This window comes from Myxine glutinosa, chromosome 12, assembly GCF_964187855.1.
Source record: "Myxine glutinosa chromosome 12, kmMyxGlut1.1, whole genome shotgun sequence".
NCBI lineage: Eukaryota > Metazoa > Chordata > Myxini > Myxiniformes > Myxinidae > Myxine > Myxine glutinosa.
Window position 1 is genome coordinate 63,138,722 of NC_136272.1, and position 14,182 is coordinate 63,152,903.

General features: G+C 42.5%; 1 protein-coding gene across 1 annotated transcript in view; it reads right to left on the minus strand.

Annotated features, from left to right (window-relative positions):
* Positions 1-14,182, minus strand: part of LOC137437471 (MAP/microtubule affinity-regulating kinase 3-like) — a 112,103-nt gene that overhangs the window by 54,286 nt on the left and 43,635 nt on the right. The window contains exon 2 of the mRNA XM_068131823.2: positions 13,149-13,346. Coding sequence (XP_067987924.1) covers positions 13,149-13,346 — 198 coding nt within the window. The remainder of the gene's footprint in view (positions 1-13,148; positions 13,347-14,182) is intronic.

A 14,182-nucleotide genomic window follows, 5' to 3' on the forward strand; every position in this document is an offset into this window, starting at 1 on the left:
AGCCGAGCGGGAAGGGGCTAGTGGCGTCACTGATGCGAGTTGGGGCACAGATTATAAGAGGGCGTCACTGATGCGAGTTGGGGCACAGATTATAAGAGGGCATCACTGATGCGAGTTGGGGCACAGATTATAAGAGGGCGTCACTGATGCGAGTTGGGGCACAGATTATAAGAGGGCGTCACTGATGCGAGTTGGGGCACAGATTATAAGAGGGCGTCACTGATGCGAGTTGGGGCACAGATTATAAGAGGGCGTCACTGATGCGAGTTGGGGCACAGATTATAAGAGGGCGTCACTGATGCGAGTTGGGGCACAGATTATAAGAGGGCGTCACTGATGCGAGTTGGGGCACAGATTATAAGAGGGCATCACTGATGTGCGTTGTGCTGCAGTGTGTCCTCAGACACAGACACTCCCCACAGCTCCTCTAATAACCTTACACCTGTTAAACGCTCAAAATACAGGCTCTCAAAAATCTCTCGTTCCAATTTTCTCCCATTAACGGCCTTTCTGAGGATGTTCAATCCCACCTTCCAGAGATTAAACTAGGAAGTGCACCAACATCTCACACCATTCCCAGTGGCCATCTTTGATGTCACCATTAATCCCTCCCCCTCTCCAACCCAATCTTTTCCTTGCAGGTTACTGAGTTTCCTCCACTCCTCCACTCCACTCCACCGAGTCCTCCACTCCTCCACTCCACTCCTGTTTGTTCATTACGTTACTTGATGCATCTACCTATTCTCTCACTGCTCCAGTCAGGACGTTGCCTTCTTGCCTTTGCTCGCTTCGCTTGCCCATGAGTCAAGATTGTATGTACCAAAAGTATAACGAGTATATAATATGTTTTAAAAACTGCATCCAGATATTATTTTGTCAATTATAAATGCTTACTTATTAATAAAAAACCGGCATTTCCTGAATCGTGAGCATCTCATTCCAACAGGTTTTTCAAGGTGCCACATTCGTGAGTTTATGATCAAGATGGATTCTGTAAATATATAAAAATTGACTCCTATAATGTGCACAAACATCAAATCGCTACACTTGAGAGAGCAAGGCATTAAATAATGGGACAAAAACAAACTTGTTTGTTTTGAAAAAAAGACTTTTTAGTATAACATGGTCGCCAGAGAATGCAACGGTATATTATTTATATGCCCGAGAATATAAACAACCACTTTAAAAAACAACACAAACAAACATGATTTTTCACAATCATTTTTAGAATATAGGATGCACAAAAGATAAGCACACCGCAAGTCAAAGCCGTTATTATAGGCTCAACAAGCATCGTGCCAACACATCGTCATTCGGATCGGTTTCGTGCCATCTCATTAGCACTCGCCCAAATTCGCCCAAATTGGCCTCGGGTTTCATGGAAATTCTCTGAGCTTTCATATAGCACGTGGAATCTGTCCCTGTCTGGTGTGGTACAAACGGTCTGACTCATGCATGCTACAAGCATGTACGCTCGGCACAAGAACACTTACAACGTCGATGCTCCCAGGCCAAGCCAAAGGAATCAGGAAGATGGGGAAGAAGAGGATGGCGCTGGAGGAAAGAGCATCAAGTGATCGTATAAAGATTAATTTATCATTGGCAACTCAATAGCAAAAAGATTATTGTATTTATGATCCGCAACACGACCACTTCCTAAGTCTGAACTTATCGTTGGTCGACTCGAGCTAATGGCAGTTGTAGAACATGAAGGTGTAAAAATAATGACGTCAATGCAATGCATTTCTATTTGTAACTCGAAGTCCTCTTTACTCCCGCCTCTGGAACAAACTCCCTCACACTCTTCAATCCCACTCCTCCCTCCAGGACTTTAAAACAGCTGTCCTAGCAGTGTCCTTGAAGTCCGAGCAGTGTCCATGTGCTTCTCTCCCACCACCCCCCCCCCCCACCCCTTCCTTTGCCCCCCACCCCCCCCCCCGCCCAAGCCCTCTCCCTCCCACAGATCTCCCGATGTCCCTGTTCTCTGCTGTTGTACTTGTGTGCTTCCCTCTCTCTCCCCATCTTGTCTCCCGCTCCCTTTATTGTATGTTTTGTTTGTCCGTTTGTTTTTTTGTGTTATCAATTTTGGATGTTGTATCCAAAAAAAAAAAAAAAAAGTCGGCCAGTCCATGATCGAGGAATTAATTAATTTTTTCAATTACATTTCATATTTTGAACATTGTATGTAGAACACGAATCGGCTCGTTTGTACCTCCAAAAACCTACAGTGTGGCAGTACTTTGGCCCTGAAAATTGTGTGGTGTCTCATCCCGCACGAGCATGCGCATATAGCCTGGTAAAGCAATTGCTTCCGTCTATTGCAGTCAAAAAAGATTCAAAATCATTTCAAACAGGAAGCGTTCAGAAAGGACACGTACACCAGGCACGAAAAACTAATGGAGCATGGTAGATAAGTTGGTGTAAAATAATCCATTTCCCAAATATATCAACGGTGGTAAACATTTAATTTCCATGGTTTCTTTTGTTGTTGTTTTGTACAGCCTTCAAAACCTTTTTTATTTCACTTCAATTATACATTTTGAACATGTTTGTTCACCTTGTGAACCTTCACAACAACAAATCACCTTGTTTGTACTTCCAAAAAACCTTCAGTTTAGCAGTGCAGTAAACCCTTAAATATCACGGGTTTGAATATCGCGGTTTTGAATATCGCGGGTTTGACCAATCACGCACAGGTTTGAATATCGTGGTTTTGACCAATCACGGGTTTGAATATCGCGGTTTTGAATATCGCGGGTTTGACCAATCACGCACCGGTTTGAATATCGTGGTTTTGACCAATCACGCACAGGTTTGAATATCGCGGGTTTGACCAATCACGCACCGGTTTGAATATCGCGGGTTTGACCAATCACGCACAGGTTTGAATATCGCGGGTTTGACCAATCACGCACTGGTTTGAATATCGCGGGTTTGACCAATCACGCACCGGTTTGAATATCGCGGGTTTGACCAATCACGCACAGGTTTGAATATCGTGGTTTTGACCAATCACGGGTTTGAATATCGCGGTTTTGAATATCGCGGGTTTGACCAATCACGCACCGGTTTGAATATCGTGGTTTTGACCAATCACGGGTTTGAATATCGTGGTTTTGACCAATCACGGGTTTGAATATCGTGGATTTGACCAATCACGGGTATGAATATCGTGGTTTTGACCAATCACGGGTTTGAATATCGTGGTTTTGACCAATCACGAGTTTGAATATCGCGGTTTTGACCAATCACTGGTTTGAATATCGTGGTTTTGACCAATCATGGCTTTGAATATCGCGATTTTGACCAATCACTGGTTTGAATATCGTTGTTTTGACCAATCACGCACAGGTTTGAATATCGTGGTTTTGACCAATCACGCACAGGTTTGAATATCGCAGTCTTGACCAATCACGACAGGTTTGAATATTGCGGTTTTGACCAATCACGCACAGGTTTGAATATCACGGTTTTGACCAATCACGGGTTTGAATATCATGGTTTTGACCAATCACGGCTTTGAATATCGCGGTTTTGACCAATCACGGGTTTGAATATCGCGGTTTTGACCAATCACGGCTTTGAATATCGCGGTTTTGACCAATCACGGGTTTGAATATCGCGGTTTTGACCAATCACGGGTTTGAATATCGCGGTTTTGACCAATCACGGGTTTGAATTTCACGGCTTTGACCAATCACGGGTTTGAATATCGCGGTTTTGACCAATCATGGGTTTGGATATCGTGGTTTTGACCAATCACGGGTTTGAATATCGCAGGTTTGGATATCACGGGCATGAATATCATGGGTATGAATATCATGGGTTTGACCAATCACGGGTTTGAATATCGCAGGTTTGAATATCGCAGGTTTGAATATCGCAAGTTTGAATATCGCAGGTTTGAATATCGTGGTTTTGACCAATCACGGGTGTAAATATTGCAGGTTTGAATATCACGGGTTTGAATGTCGCGGTTTTGACCAATCACAGGTTTGAATACCGCAGTTTTGACCAATCATGGGTTTGAAAATCACTGGTTTGAATACCGCGGTTTTTGACGGGATCACGTCACGGGAACGACTTTGTGTACAGATTTTAGTTATCGTGGGGTTTAATTTCGACGGATTGTGTTTTATGAGCTGAGTAGAGACGGTTATCTCGCACCAAGACCCTTTTGGTGTTTCTCCTGCACTGTTAATAATGTCGATGAAGTGTAAAATAATGGGAAAAAAGTGATTCTTTTATTTTACTAAACTCTGGTTAGCTCACCTGGAATGAAGTTCAGGGGAGGTTATGCAATGGCGCGTCGTCTGCCCGTCCGCCCGCCCGTCTGTTTGTTTGTTCACGGCATTAAAAAAAATCTGCCCCTTTGGGGGTCTGGGGTGGGGTTGCCCCCCAAAATAGGTATTTGGGTTCTTCTCAGAAACTACACAGGCAATTTTGATGAAACTTTACCACAACGTTCATCACCTGTCATGTATCAATGTTTGTTCATGGCATTAGAAAAATTGAGGTCTGAGGAGGTATATGGGGTTGGGGGTGGAGGGGAGGGGTTGCCCCCCAAAATTGGTATTTTTTTGTTTGTTTGTTTAAAGTCTTATGATTATCTATATAATAATACCGTAAGGACTCGACTTTGTTATCCCTTTTACGCCGCACCCAGTGACCCGATGCCCACGACACTAATGGATTTACCATCTACGAACCGCGCTCTTTGTTTATCACGTACAGACATACTCAAAAAATCTGAATTCGCCGACTTTGGGACCCAAAAGCATCCGATTAACGGCCGATACGACGCCATATTACGACTCCATCGTATTGGCGTCTGCTGGGCGAAGGCGATGCGAGCCGTCCGCTGATTGGACAGTCGAGTGGTGTGAACGAAATGGTCTTTTTATTCCCTTGAACATTTTAAATTAGGATATATAAGGAAACGTCTTTATCGTCATTTTAATAAAGTTAAATGGAGTGACGTTGCGATTATCGGGACGTATTCAACTATGTGTGAATTATATAAACTAGGGCATGCCCGTACTATATCTATATCTAAAATTATATCCCCCCCCTCTATTTACATGAAATGGTTTGGTCCAAAGCGAACGGCTTGCGAGTGGTGACAATCCCCCCCCTCTATTTACATGCAATGGTTTGGTCCAAAGCGAACGGCTTCCGGAGTTTGGTAAAGAAATCGCCATCGCGTGCACAAACGCGCAGGAAAGCGAATGAATCGCAAATTCGTTTTTATTAGTTGTAAAACATAGTTTAACGCCAACATAGTTTGCAAACGTGAAATAAATGAATACGCTCTCAAATGTGCCATCCGAAGCAGAGTGTGCCCGCCACGTTCGGCACACGCGATCGTTCGCTGCTCTCTGATTGGTTGAATCGTTTTTTGGACATAGCTCGGTAAGTAATTGTCCGATTAATATGAAACCTTGAAAAGGCACATCCTCGGGTCCCCAGCAATATACCTGGCAAGTTAAAAGTATATCGGACCCGTGGTTGCCGAGAAACAGCGGTCACAGACAAACAAACGTACAGACAGACAGACAGAGATTACTGGAATTATAGATAGATAACAACTCACGGTCTGAGGTAACTCGGCGAAAAATTATCCGATTTGCACCAAATAAAGTTCATGAATGGTTGTAAAGACCCCTACTTCTCACTAAAAGTGGAAACAGAATGTAAATCGGAGTTAAAACAAGCCCGCAAGGTCGCTCCGTGGAGCGGCCTGCACGTACTCAACTATGTGTGAATTAATATATAAATAACAACTCGCGGTCTGAGGTAACTCGGCTAAAAATTATCCGATTTGCACCAAATAAAGTTCATGAATGGTTGCACAGACCCCTACTTCTCACTAAAAGTGGAAACAGAATGTAAATCGGAGTTAAAATAAGCGTTTGTTTTGTATCAAGCAAATGCACGTGGAGCATGCTTGCGAACGAGCTGCGTTCTGGAGGTGACGTCACATGGATTACGTCATCGGCTTTGAGGTATGGGGCAGAATTTTTAGGGGTGTTCCCAAGTGGTTCAGTTTTCTTTCATTTTTAATGTTTCAGAGTGAATATAACAAAAAATCAATGCCATATTTGAATTCACCATATAAAGACATTTAGATGACATCAAATGCATTTTAAGTGAGATTTTGTGGCTGTGGACCTTTAAGAGCTATCTATATAATAATCTATATAATAATCCCGTAAGGACTCGACTTTGTTATCCCTTTTACGCCGCACCCAGTGACCCGATGCCCACGGCACTAATGGATTTACCATCTACGAACCGCGCTCTTTGTTTATCACGTACAGCCATACTCGAAAAATCTGAATTCGCCGACTTTGGGACCCAAAAGCATCCGATTAACGGCCGATACGACGCCATATTACGACGCCATCGTATTGGCGTCTGCTGGGCGAAGGCGATGCGAGCCGTCCGCTGATTGGACAGTCGAGTGGTGTGAACCAAATGGTCTTTTTATTCCCTTGAACATTTTAAATTAGGATATATAAGGAAACGTCTTTATCGTCATTTTAATAAAGTTCAATGGAGTGACGTTGCGATTATCGGGTCGTATTCAACTATGTGTAAATTATATAAACTAGGGCATGCCCGTACTATATATATATCTAAAATTATATCCCCCCCCCCTATTTACATGAAATGGTTTGGTCCATTCGCAAAGCCAAAGCGAACGGCTTGCGAGTACGGTGACAATCCCCCCCCTCTATTTACATGAAATGGTTTGGTCCAAAGCGAACGGCTTGCGAGTACGGTGACAATCCCCCCCCCCCCCCCTCTATTTACATGAAATGGTTTGGTCCAAAGCGAACGGCTTGCGAGTACGGTGACAATCCCCCCCCTCTATTTACATGAAATGGTTTGGTCCAAAGCGAACGGCTTGCGGAGTTTGGTAAAGAAATCGCCATAGCGTGCACAAACGCGCAGGAAAGCGAAAGAATCGCAAATTAGTTTTAATTAGTTTTAAAACATAGTTTAACGCCAACATAGCGGCAACATAGTTTGCCAACGTGAAATAAATGAATACGCTCTCAAATGTGCCGTCCGAGGCAGAGTCTGTTCGCCACGTTCGGCACACGTGATAGCTCGCTGCTCTCTGATTGGTTGAATCGTTTTTTGGACATAGCTCGCTAACTACTTGTCCGATTAATATGAAACCTTGAAAAGGCACATCCTCGGGTCCCCAGCAATATACCTGGCAAGTTTCAAGTATATCGGACCCGTGGTTGTCGAGAAACAGCGGTCACAGACAGACACACAGAGATTACTGGCATTATAGATAGATAACAACTCGCGGTCTGAGGTAACTCGGCTAAAAATTATCCGATTTGCACCAAATAAAGTTCATGAATGGTTGCACAGACCCCTACTTCTCACTAAAAGTGGAAACAGAATGTAAATCGGAGTTAAAACAAGCCCGCAAGGTCGCTCCGTGGAGCGGCCTGCACGTACTCAACTATGTGTGAATTAATATATAAATAACAACTCGCGGTCTGAGGTAACTCGGCTAAAAATTGTCCGATTTGCACCAAATAAAGTTCATGAATGGTTGCATAGACCCCTACTTCTCACTAAAAGTGGAAACAGAATGTAAATCGGAGTTAAAACAAGCCTGCAAGGTCGCTCCTGGAGCGGCCTGCACGTATTCAACTATGTATGTGTGAATTATATAAATAACAACTCACGGTCTGAGGTAACTCGGCTAAAAATTATCCGATTTGCACCAAATAAAGTTCATGAATGGTTGTACAGACCCCTACTTCTCACTAAAAGTGGAAATAGAATGTAAATCGGAGTTAAAACAAGCCCGCAAGGTCACTCCATGGAGCGGCCTGCACGTACTCAACTATGTGTGAATTAATATATAAATAACAACTCGCGGTCTGAGGTAACTCGGCTAAAAATTATCCGATTTGCACCAAATAAAGTTTATGAATGGTTGCACAGACCCCTACTTCTCACTAAAAGTGGAAACGGAATGTAAATCGGAGTTAAAATAAGTGTTTGATTTGTATCAAGCAAATGCACGGGGAGCATGCTTGCGAACGAGCTGCGTTCTGGAGGTGACGTCACATGGATTACGTCATCGGCTTTGAGGTATGGGGCAGAATTTTTAGGGGCGTTCCCAAGTGGTTCGGTTTTCTTTCATTTTTAATGTTTCAGAGTGAATATAACAAAAAATCAATGCCATATTGGAATTCACCATAAAAAGACATTTAGATGACATCAAATGCATTTTAAGTGAGATTCCATGGCTGTGGACCTTGAAGAGCTATCTATATAATAATCTATATAATAATACCGTAAGGACTCGACTTTGTTATCCCTTTTACGCCACACCCAGTGACCCGATGCCCCCGGCACCAGTGGATTTACGATCTACGAACCGCACTCTTTGTTTATCACGTACAGACATACTTGAAAAATCTGAATTAGCCGACCTTGGGGCCCAAAAGCATCTGATTAACGGCCGATACGACTCCATCTTACGATGCCATAGTATTGGCGTCTGCTGGGCGAAGGCGAAGCGAGCCGTCCGCTGATTGGACAGTCGAGTGGTGTGAACATGGGTGGTGTGAACCAAATGGTCTTTTTATTCCCTTGAACATTTTAAATTAGTATATATAAGGAAACGTCTTTATCGTCATTTTAATAAAGTTAAATGGAGTGACGTTGCAATACTCGGGGTGCGTTGCATAAATCCTCGTAACTCAGAGAGGTGTAGCAGGTGGCGAGACGTAAGGAAGCTTAAAGATAACGAGCTGAAAACAGACGAACGATATGTCAATCTCTTTCTACACCGAACGGAAATAAAAGTATGAGAGCGGGCGGGCATGGCCTGAGCACTTCGAGCAGAGAGGACTGATTGGACTTAACTTAAAGAGAAAAAATTGGAGATTAACGGAAGAAGAAGATCCCATGAGCGTTGCCGACACTTATCGAGGTGTGTTGAGGTCTGAAGAGATGAGGTGGTTTCTAGGAGCGATTTGCACCTTTTTACTGCTTGAGGTGAGTTCGGTTCGTGTTTTGTGACTCGTAGATTTATTAATCAAAACACGGTCACAGTCGCGTCAGGCACTGTGACCGTGTATGTGACTCATATTCGCGATTACCACAGAAGCACATCGACGGGGAGTATCTATATAATAATAGCGTAATGACTCGACTTTGTTATCCCTTTTACGCCGCACCCAGTGACCCGATGCCCACGGCACTAATGGATTTACCATCTATACCCTATGCCATCCATAATGGTACACTCTATCCATACACCACATCCTCCCTTCCGTGGATGTTCCACGGGTTTCGGCTAGTCCATATAATAATACCGTAAGGACTCGACTTTGTTATCCCTTTTACGCCGCACCCAGTGACCCGATGCCCACGGCACTAATGGATTTACCATCTACGAACCACGCTCTTTGTTTATCACGTACAGCCACACTCGAAAAATCTGAATTAGTCGACTTTGGGACCCAAAAGCATCCGATTAACGGCCGATATGACGCCATCTTACGACGCCATCGTATTGGCATCTGCTGGGCGAAGGCGATGCGAGCCGTCCGCTGATTGGACAGTCGAGTGGTGTGATCATGGGTGGTGTGAACCAAATGGTCTTTTTATTCCCTTGAACATTTTAAATTAGGATATATAAGGAAACGTCTTTATCGTCATTTTAATAAAGTTAAATGGAGTGACGTTTTGGAAACGTTTTTTGAAGTTTGAAGTTTTTTCGAATCGAAGTGAAGACGTTTTTGAAGTTTTGATTTTGGAAACGTTAAATGGAGAAACAGTTTCACAGGAAGAGAATGCGATGCGATGAAGAAGAATCCATCTTTATTTTATTTTTTTGAACCACAAAAGATTGAAGCTCCACGAAGTCAAGAATGTGAAACTACGTGAATGTAATAAAATAAAAATATACATAAACGACACAGTTCTATGAAACAGTTTCACAGGAAGAGAATGCGATGCGATGCGATGAAGAAGAATCCATCTTTATTTTATTTTTTTGAACCACAAAAGATTGAAGCTCCACGAAGTCAAGAATGTGAAACTACGTGAATGTAACAAAATAAAAATATACATAAACGACAGAGTTCTATGGAATTTTAAATCGATTCATTTTCACATGAAGAAAATGAGGCGCAGATGAAGAAGATGACTGCATCACCGGAATTCACCTCAGGTTTTTGGCGTATCTTTCAAGTTGTCGTGATTTTGTGAAAATCCTGAATATTCCTTTGGTTTTGTCGACACGTTTTGTTGAGAAGACGATCAACAAAACATTTTCCTTTTTGATTACAGGTTACAAATGTGTTCTTGAATAGCCGAAATGTCGCGTTTTTTAATTCAAGTTGAATAGGTCTTGAGGCCTTTATTAATAATCTATATAATAATACCGTAAGGACTCGACTTTGTTATCCCTTTTAAGCCGCACCCAGTGACCCGATGCCCACGGCACTAATGGATTTACGATCTACGAACCGCGCTCTTTGTTTATCACGTATAGATATACTCGAAAAATCTGAATTCGCTGACGTTGGGGCCCAAAAGCGTCCGATTAACGGCCGATACGACGCCATCTTACGACGCCATCGTATTGGCGTCTGCTGGGCGAAGGCGAAGCGAGCCGTCCGCTGATTGGACAGTCGAGTGGTGTGAACATGGGTGGTGTGAACCAAATGGTCTTTTTATTCCCTTGAACATTTTAAATTAGGATATATAAGGAAACGTCTTTATCATCATTTTAATAAAGTTAAATGGAGTGACGTTTTGGAAACGTTTTTTGAAGTTTGAAGTTTTTTCGAATCGAAGTGAAGAAGTTTTTGAAGTTTTGATTTTGGAAACGTTAAATGGAGAAACAGTTTCACAGGAAGAGAATGCGATGCGATGAAGAAGAATCCATCTTTATTTTATTTTTTTGAACCACGAAAGATTGAAGCTCCACGAAGTCAAGAATGTGAAACTACGTGAATGTAATAAAATAAAAATATACATAAACGACACAGTTCTATGAAACAGTTTCACAGGAAGAGAATGCGATGCGATGCGATGAAGAAGAATCCATCTTTATTTTATTTTTTTGAACCACAAAAGATTGAAGCTCCACGAAGTCAAGAATGTGAAACTACGTGAATGTAACAAAATAAAAATATACATAAACGACAGAGTTCTATGGAATTTTAAATCGATTCATTTTCACATGAAGAAAATGAGGCGCAGATGAAGAAGATGACTGCATCACCGGAATTCACCTCAGGTTTTTGGCGTATCTTTCAAGTTGTCGTGATTTTGTGAAAATCCTGAATATTCCTTTGGTTTTGTCGACACGTTTTGTTGAGAAGACGATCAACAAAACATTTTCCTTTTTGATTACAGGTTACAAATGTGTTCTTGAATAGCCGAAATGTCGCGTTTTTTAATTCAAGTTGAATAGGTCTTGAGGCCTTTATTAATAATCTATATAATAATACCGTAAGAACTTGACTTTGTTATCCCTTTTACGCCGCACCCAGTGACCCGATGCCCACGGCACTAATGGATTTACGATCTACGAACCGCGCTCTTTGTTTATCACGTATAGATATACTCGAAAAATCTGAATTCGCTGACGTTGGGGCCCAAAAGCGTCCGATTAACGGCCGATACGACGCCATCTTACGACGCCATCGTATTGGCGTCTGCAGGGCGAAGGCGAAGCGAGCCGTCCGCTGATTGGACAGTCGAGTGGTGTGAACATGGGTGGTGTGAACCAAATGGTCTTTTTATTCCCTTGAACATTTTAAATTAGGATATATAAGGAAACGACTTTATCGTCATTTTAATAAAGTTAAATGGAGTGACGTTGCGATAATCGGGGTGCGTTGCATAAATCCTCGTAACTCAGAGAGGTGTAGCAGGTGGCGAGATGTAAGGAAGCTTTTTTATACCCTTGAACATTTTAAATTAGGATATATAAGGAAACGTCTTTATCGTCATTTTAATAAAGCTAAATGGAGTGACGTTGCGATACTCGGGGTGCGTTGCATAAATCCTCGTAACTCAGAGAGGTGTAGCAGGTGGCGAGACGTAAGGAAGCTTAAAGATAACGAGCTGAAAACAGACGAACGATATGTCAATCTCTTTCCACACCGAACGGAAATAAAAGTATGAGAGCGGGAAGGCATGGCCTGAGCACTTCGAACAGAGAGGACTGATTGGACTTAACTTAAAGAGAAAAAATTGGAGCTTAACGGAAGAAGAAGATCCCATGAGCGCTCCCCTATGCCATCCATAATGGTACACTATCCATACACCACATCCTCCCTTCCGTGGATGTTCCACGGGTTTCGGCTAGTGTTAGTATGATTCTACATGCTGCCCTGTCTTCAAGCAACCATTGAAATTGGTTTGAAATTCCTTTTGTGAGTGCATTATACTGTTTATTCTACCAGGTGAGCACCAGGGGTATTGCCCCTATGTTATTATTTATTGTCATAATCTATTTTTACCAGCTCAACATTCTTTTGTTATTCTCTTGACCATTTTTTTTTGGTGTGAATAAACAAACAAAAAAATTACTCCTCGATTTTTTTTTTTTTTTTTTGTTAGAAGAATAGGTCTCAGAAATATTTATCAGTTAAGAAGCATTTTCCTATTTCAATAAAAGAAGTTCTTGCCAGGAAATCTGCATCGAGAGGCGTTTAAAGGAATTTTTCTAGCAACAAGATAAATGTTTTTCATTGAAGAAAATATTTCTAGCTAAGAAAATGATTTTTGGCAGTGGCTTGTGTGTGCATAGGTTCAGAATATGACAAAGTGCTCTTCAATGACCTCACAAACTTGAATTAAGCACGGACATGGGGGAAGTCTTTTGACCGAGTTCTATGCATGGAAGTCAGGGTAAATTGAACGGCTGTAAGGAGAAAGGCACAGAATTGTGGTGGGCAAGCAGAAATGAGGAGGTAATCGTGAATTAGGCAAGTTACACAACCACGGAGCGTATAAAAATCAATCCGCTTAATCCAACTCACTCTGCAAATCGTGTTGGAGGTTTTTTCAAACATGACCCCAGACCCCATCGTGACCCCACTCACCCACCCCAACCAAGCTGCAGCATATCCAACGAACCTCACCTCTCTCCCAGTGAGTAGGTGCCGAGCAAGCTTCACTTTGGCGAAGTTTCCCTTTCCGATGGTTTTGAGCAACCTGTAGTTGCCCACACGGGGGTGGTCGTCGGCCGACGCCAACGAGCTCCGAGAACGAGCACCAGGAGGACGCGTAGCGGGCTTGGTCGCGGCTGCCTCTGCCTTTGTGTCCGGGCCAGCCGGGCTCTTGGAGATGGCCCAAAAAATATTACATCATTAGAAAAATAAACACGAACAACTCAAACACAATACAAATCAGTCATATACCATACATACATACATACGTTTCCAAATACATACACACCCAGGCACCTCTGTGAAGGCAGGCCGTACAACAACGGTATTAGAAGAAAAGAAAAACAATAAACAGAGGAGAAAACAGACAGAGAGACCGACATGCCAATAAAACAGCAACATTATGATGAGGAACACGAGACTTCGCCAAGCCGAGTGCCACTCTGCGTACACCGACAAATCAAACGATAGGTTTTCTCAACTGAAAGTGAACCCTTAGGTGATATTTAAACCTATCATGAAGAAACTGACTGCAAGAGCAACCAACAGCCGGTTCAATCAAACAAACACATGTCTGTTCATTGGGCTCCTCATCACCGAACAAGGACGAGAAGCAAGCAGAAGCTCTTTACGAATACTTTCATCCTATTGGTGCACTCTTCATCGTATTGGTGCACTTTTCATCCTATTGGTGCACTTTTCATCCTATTGGTGCACTTTTCATCCTATTGGTGCACTTTTCATCCTATTGGTGCACTTTCATCCTATTGGTGCACTCTTCATCGTATTGGTGCACTTTTCATCCTATTGGTGCACTTTTCATCCTATTGGTGCACTTTTCATCCTATTGGTGCACTTTTCATCCTATTGGTGCACTTTTCATCCTATTGGTGCACATTCATCCTATTGGTGCACTTTTCATCCTATTGGTGCACTTTTCATCCTATTGGTGCACTTTCATCCTATTGGTGCACTTTCATCCCATTGGTGCACTTTTCATCCTATTG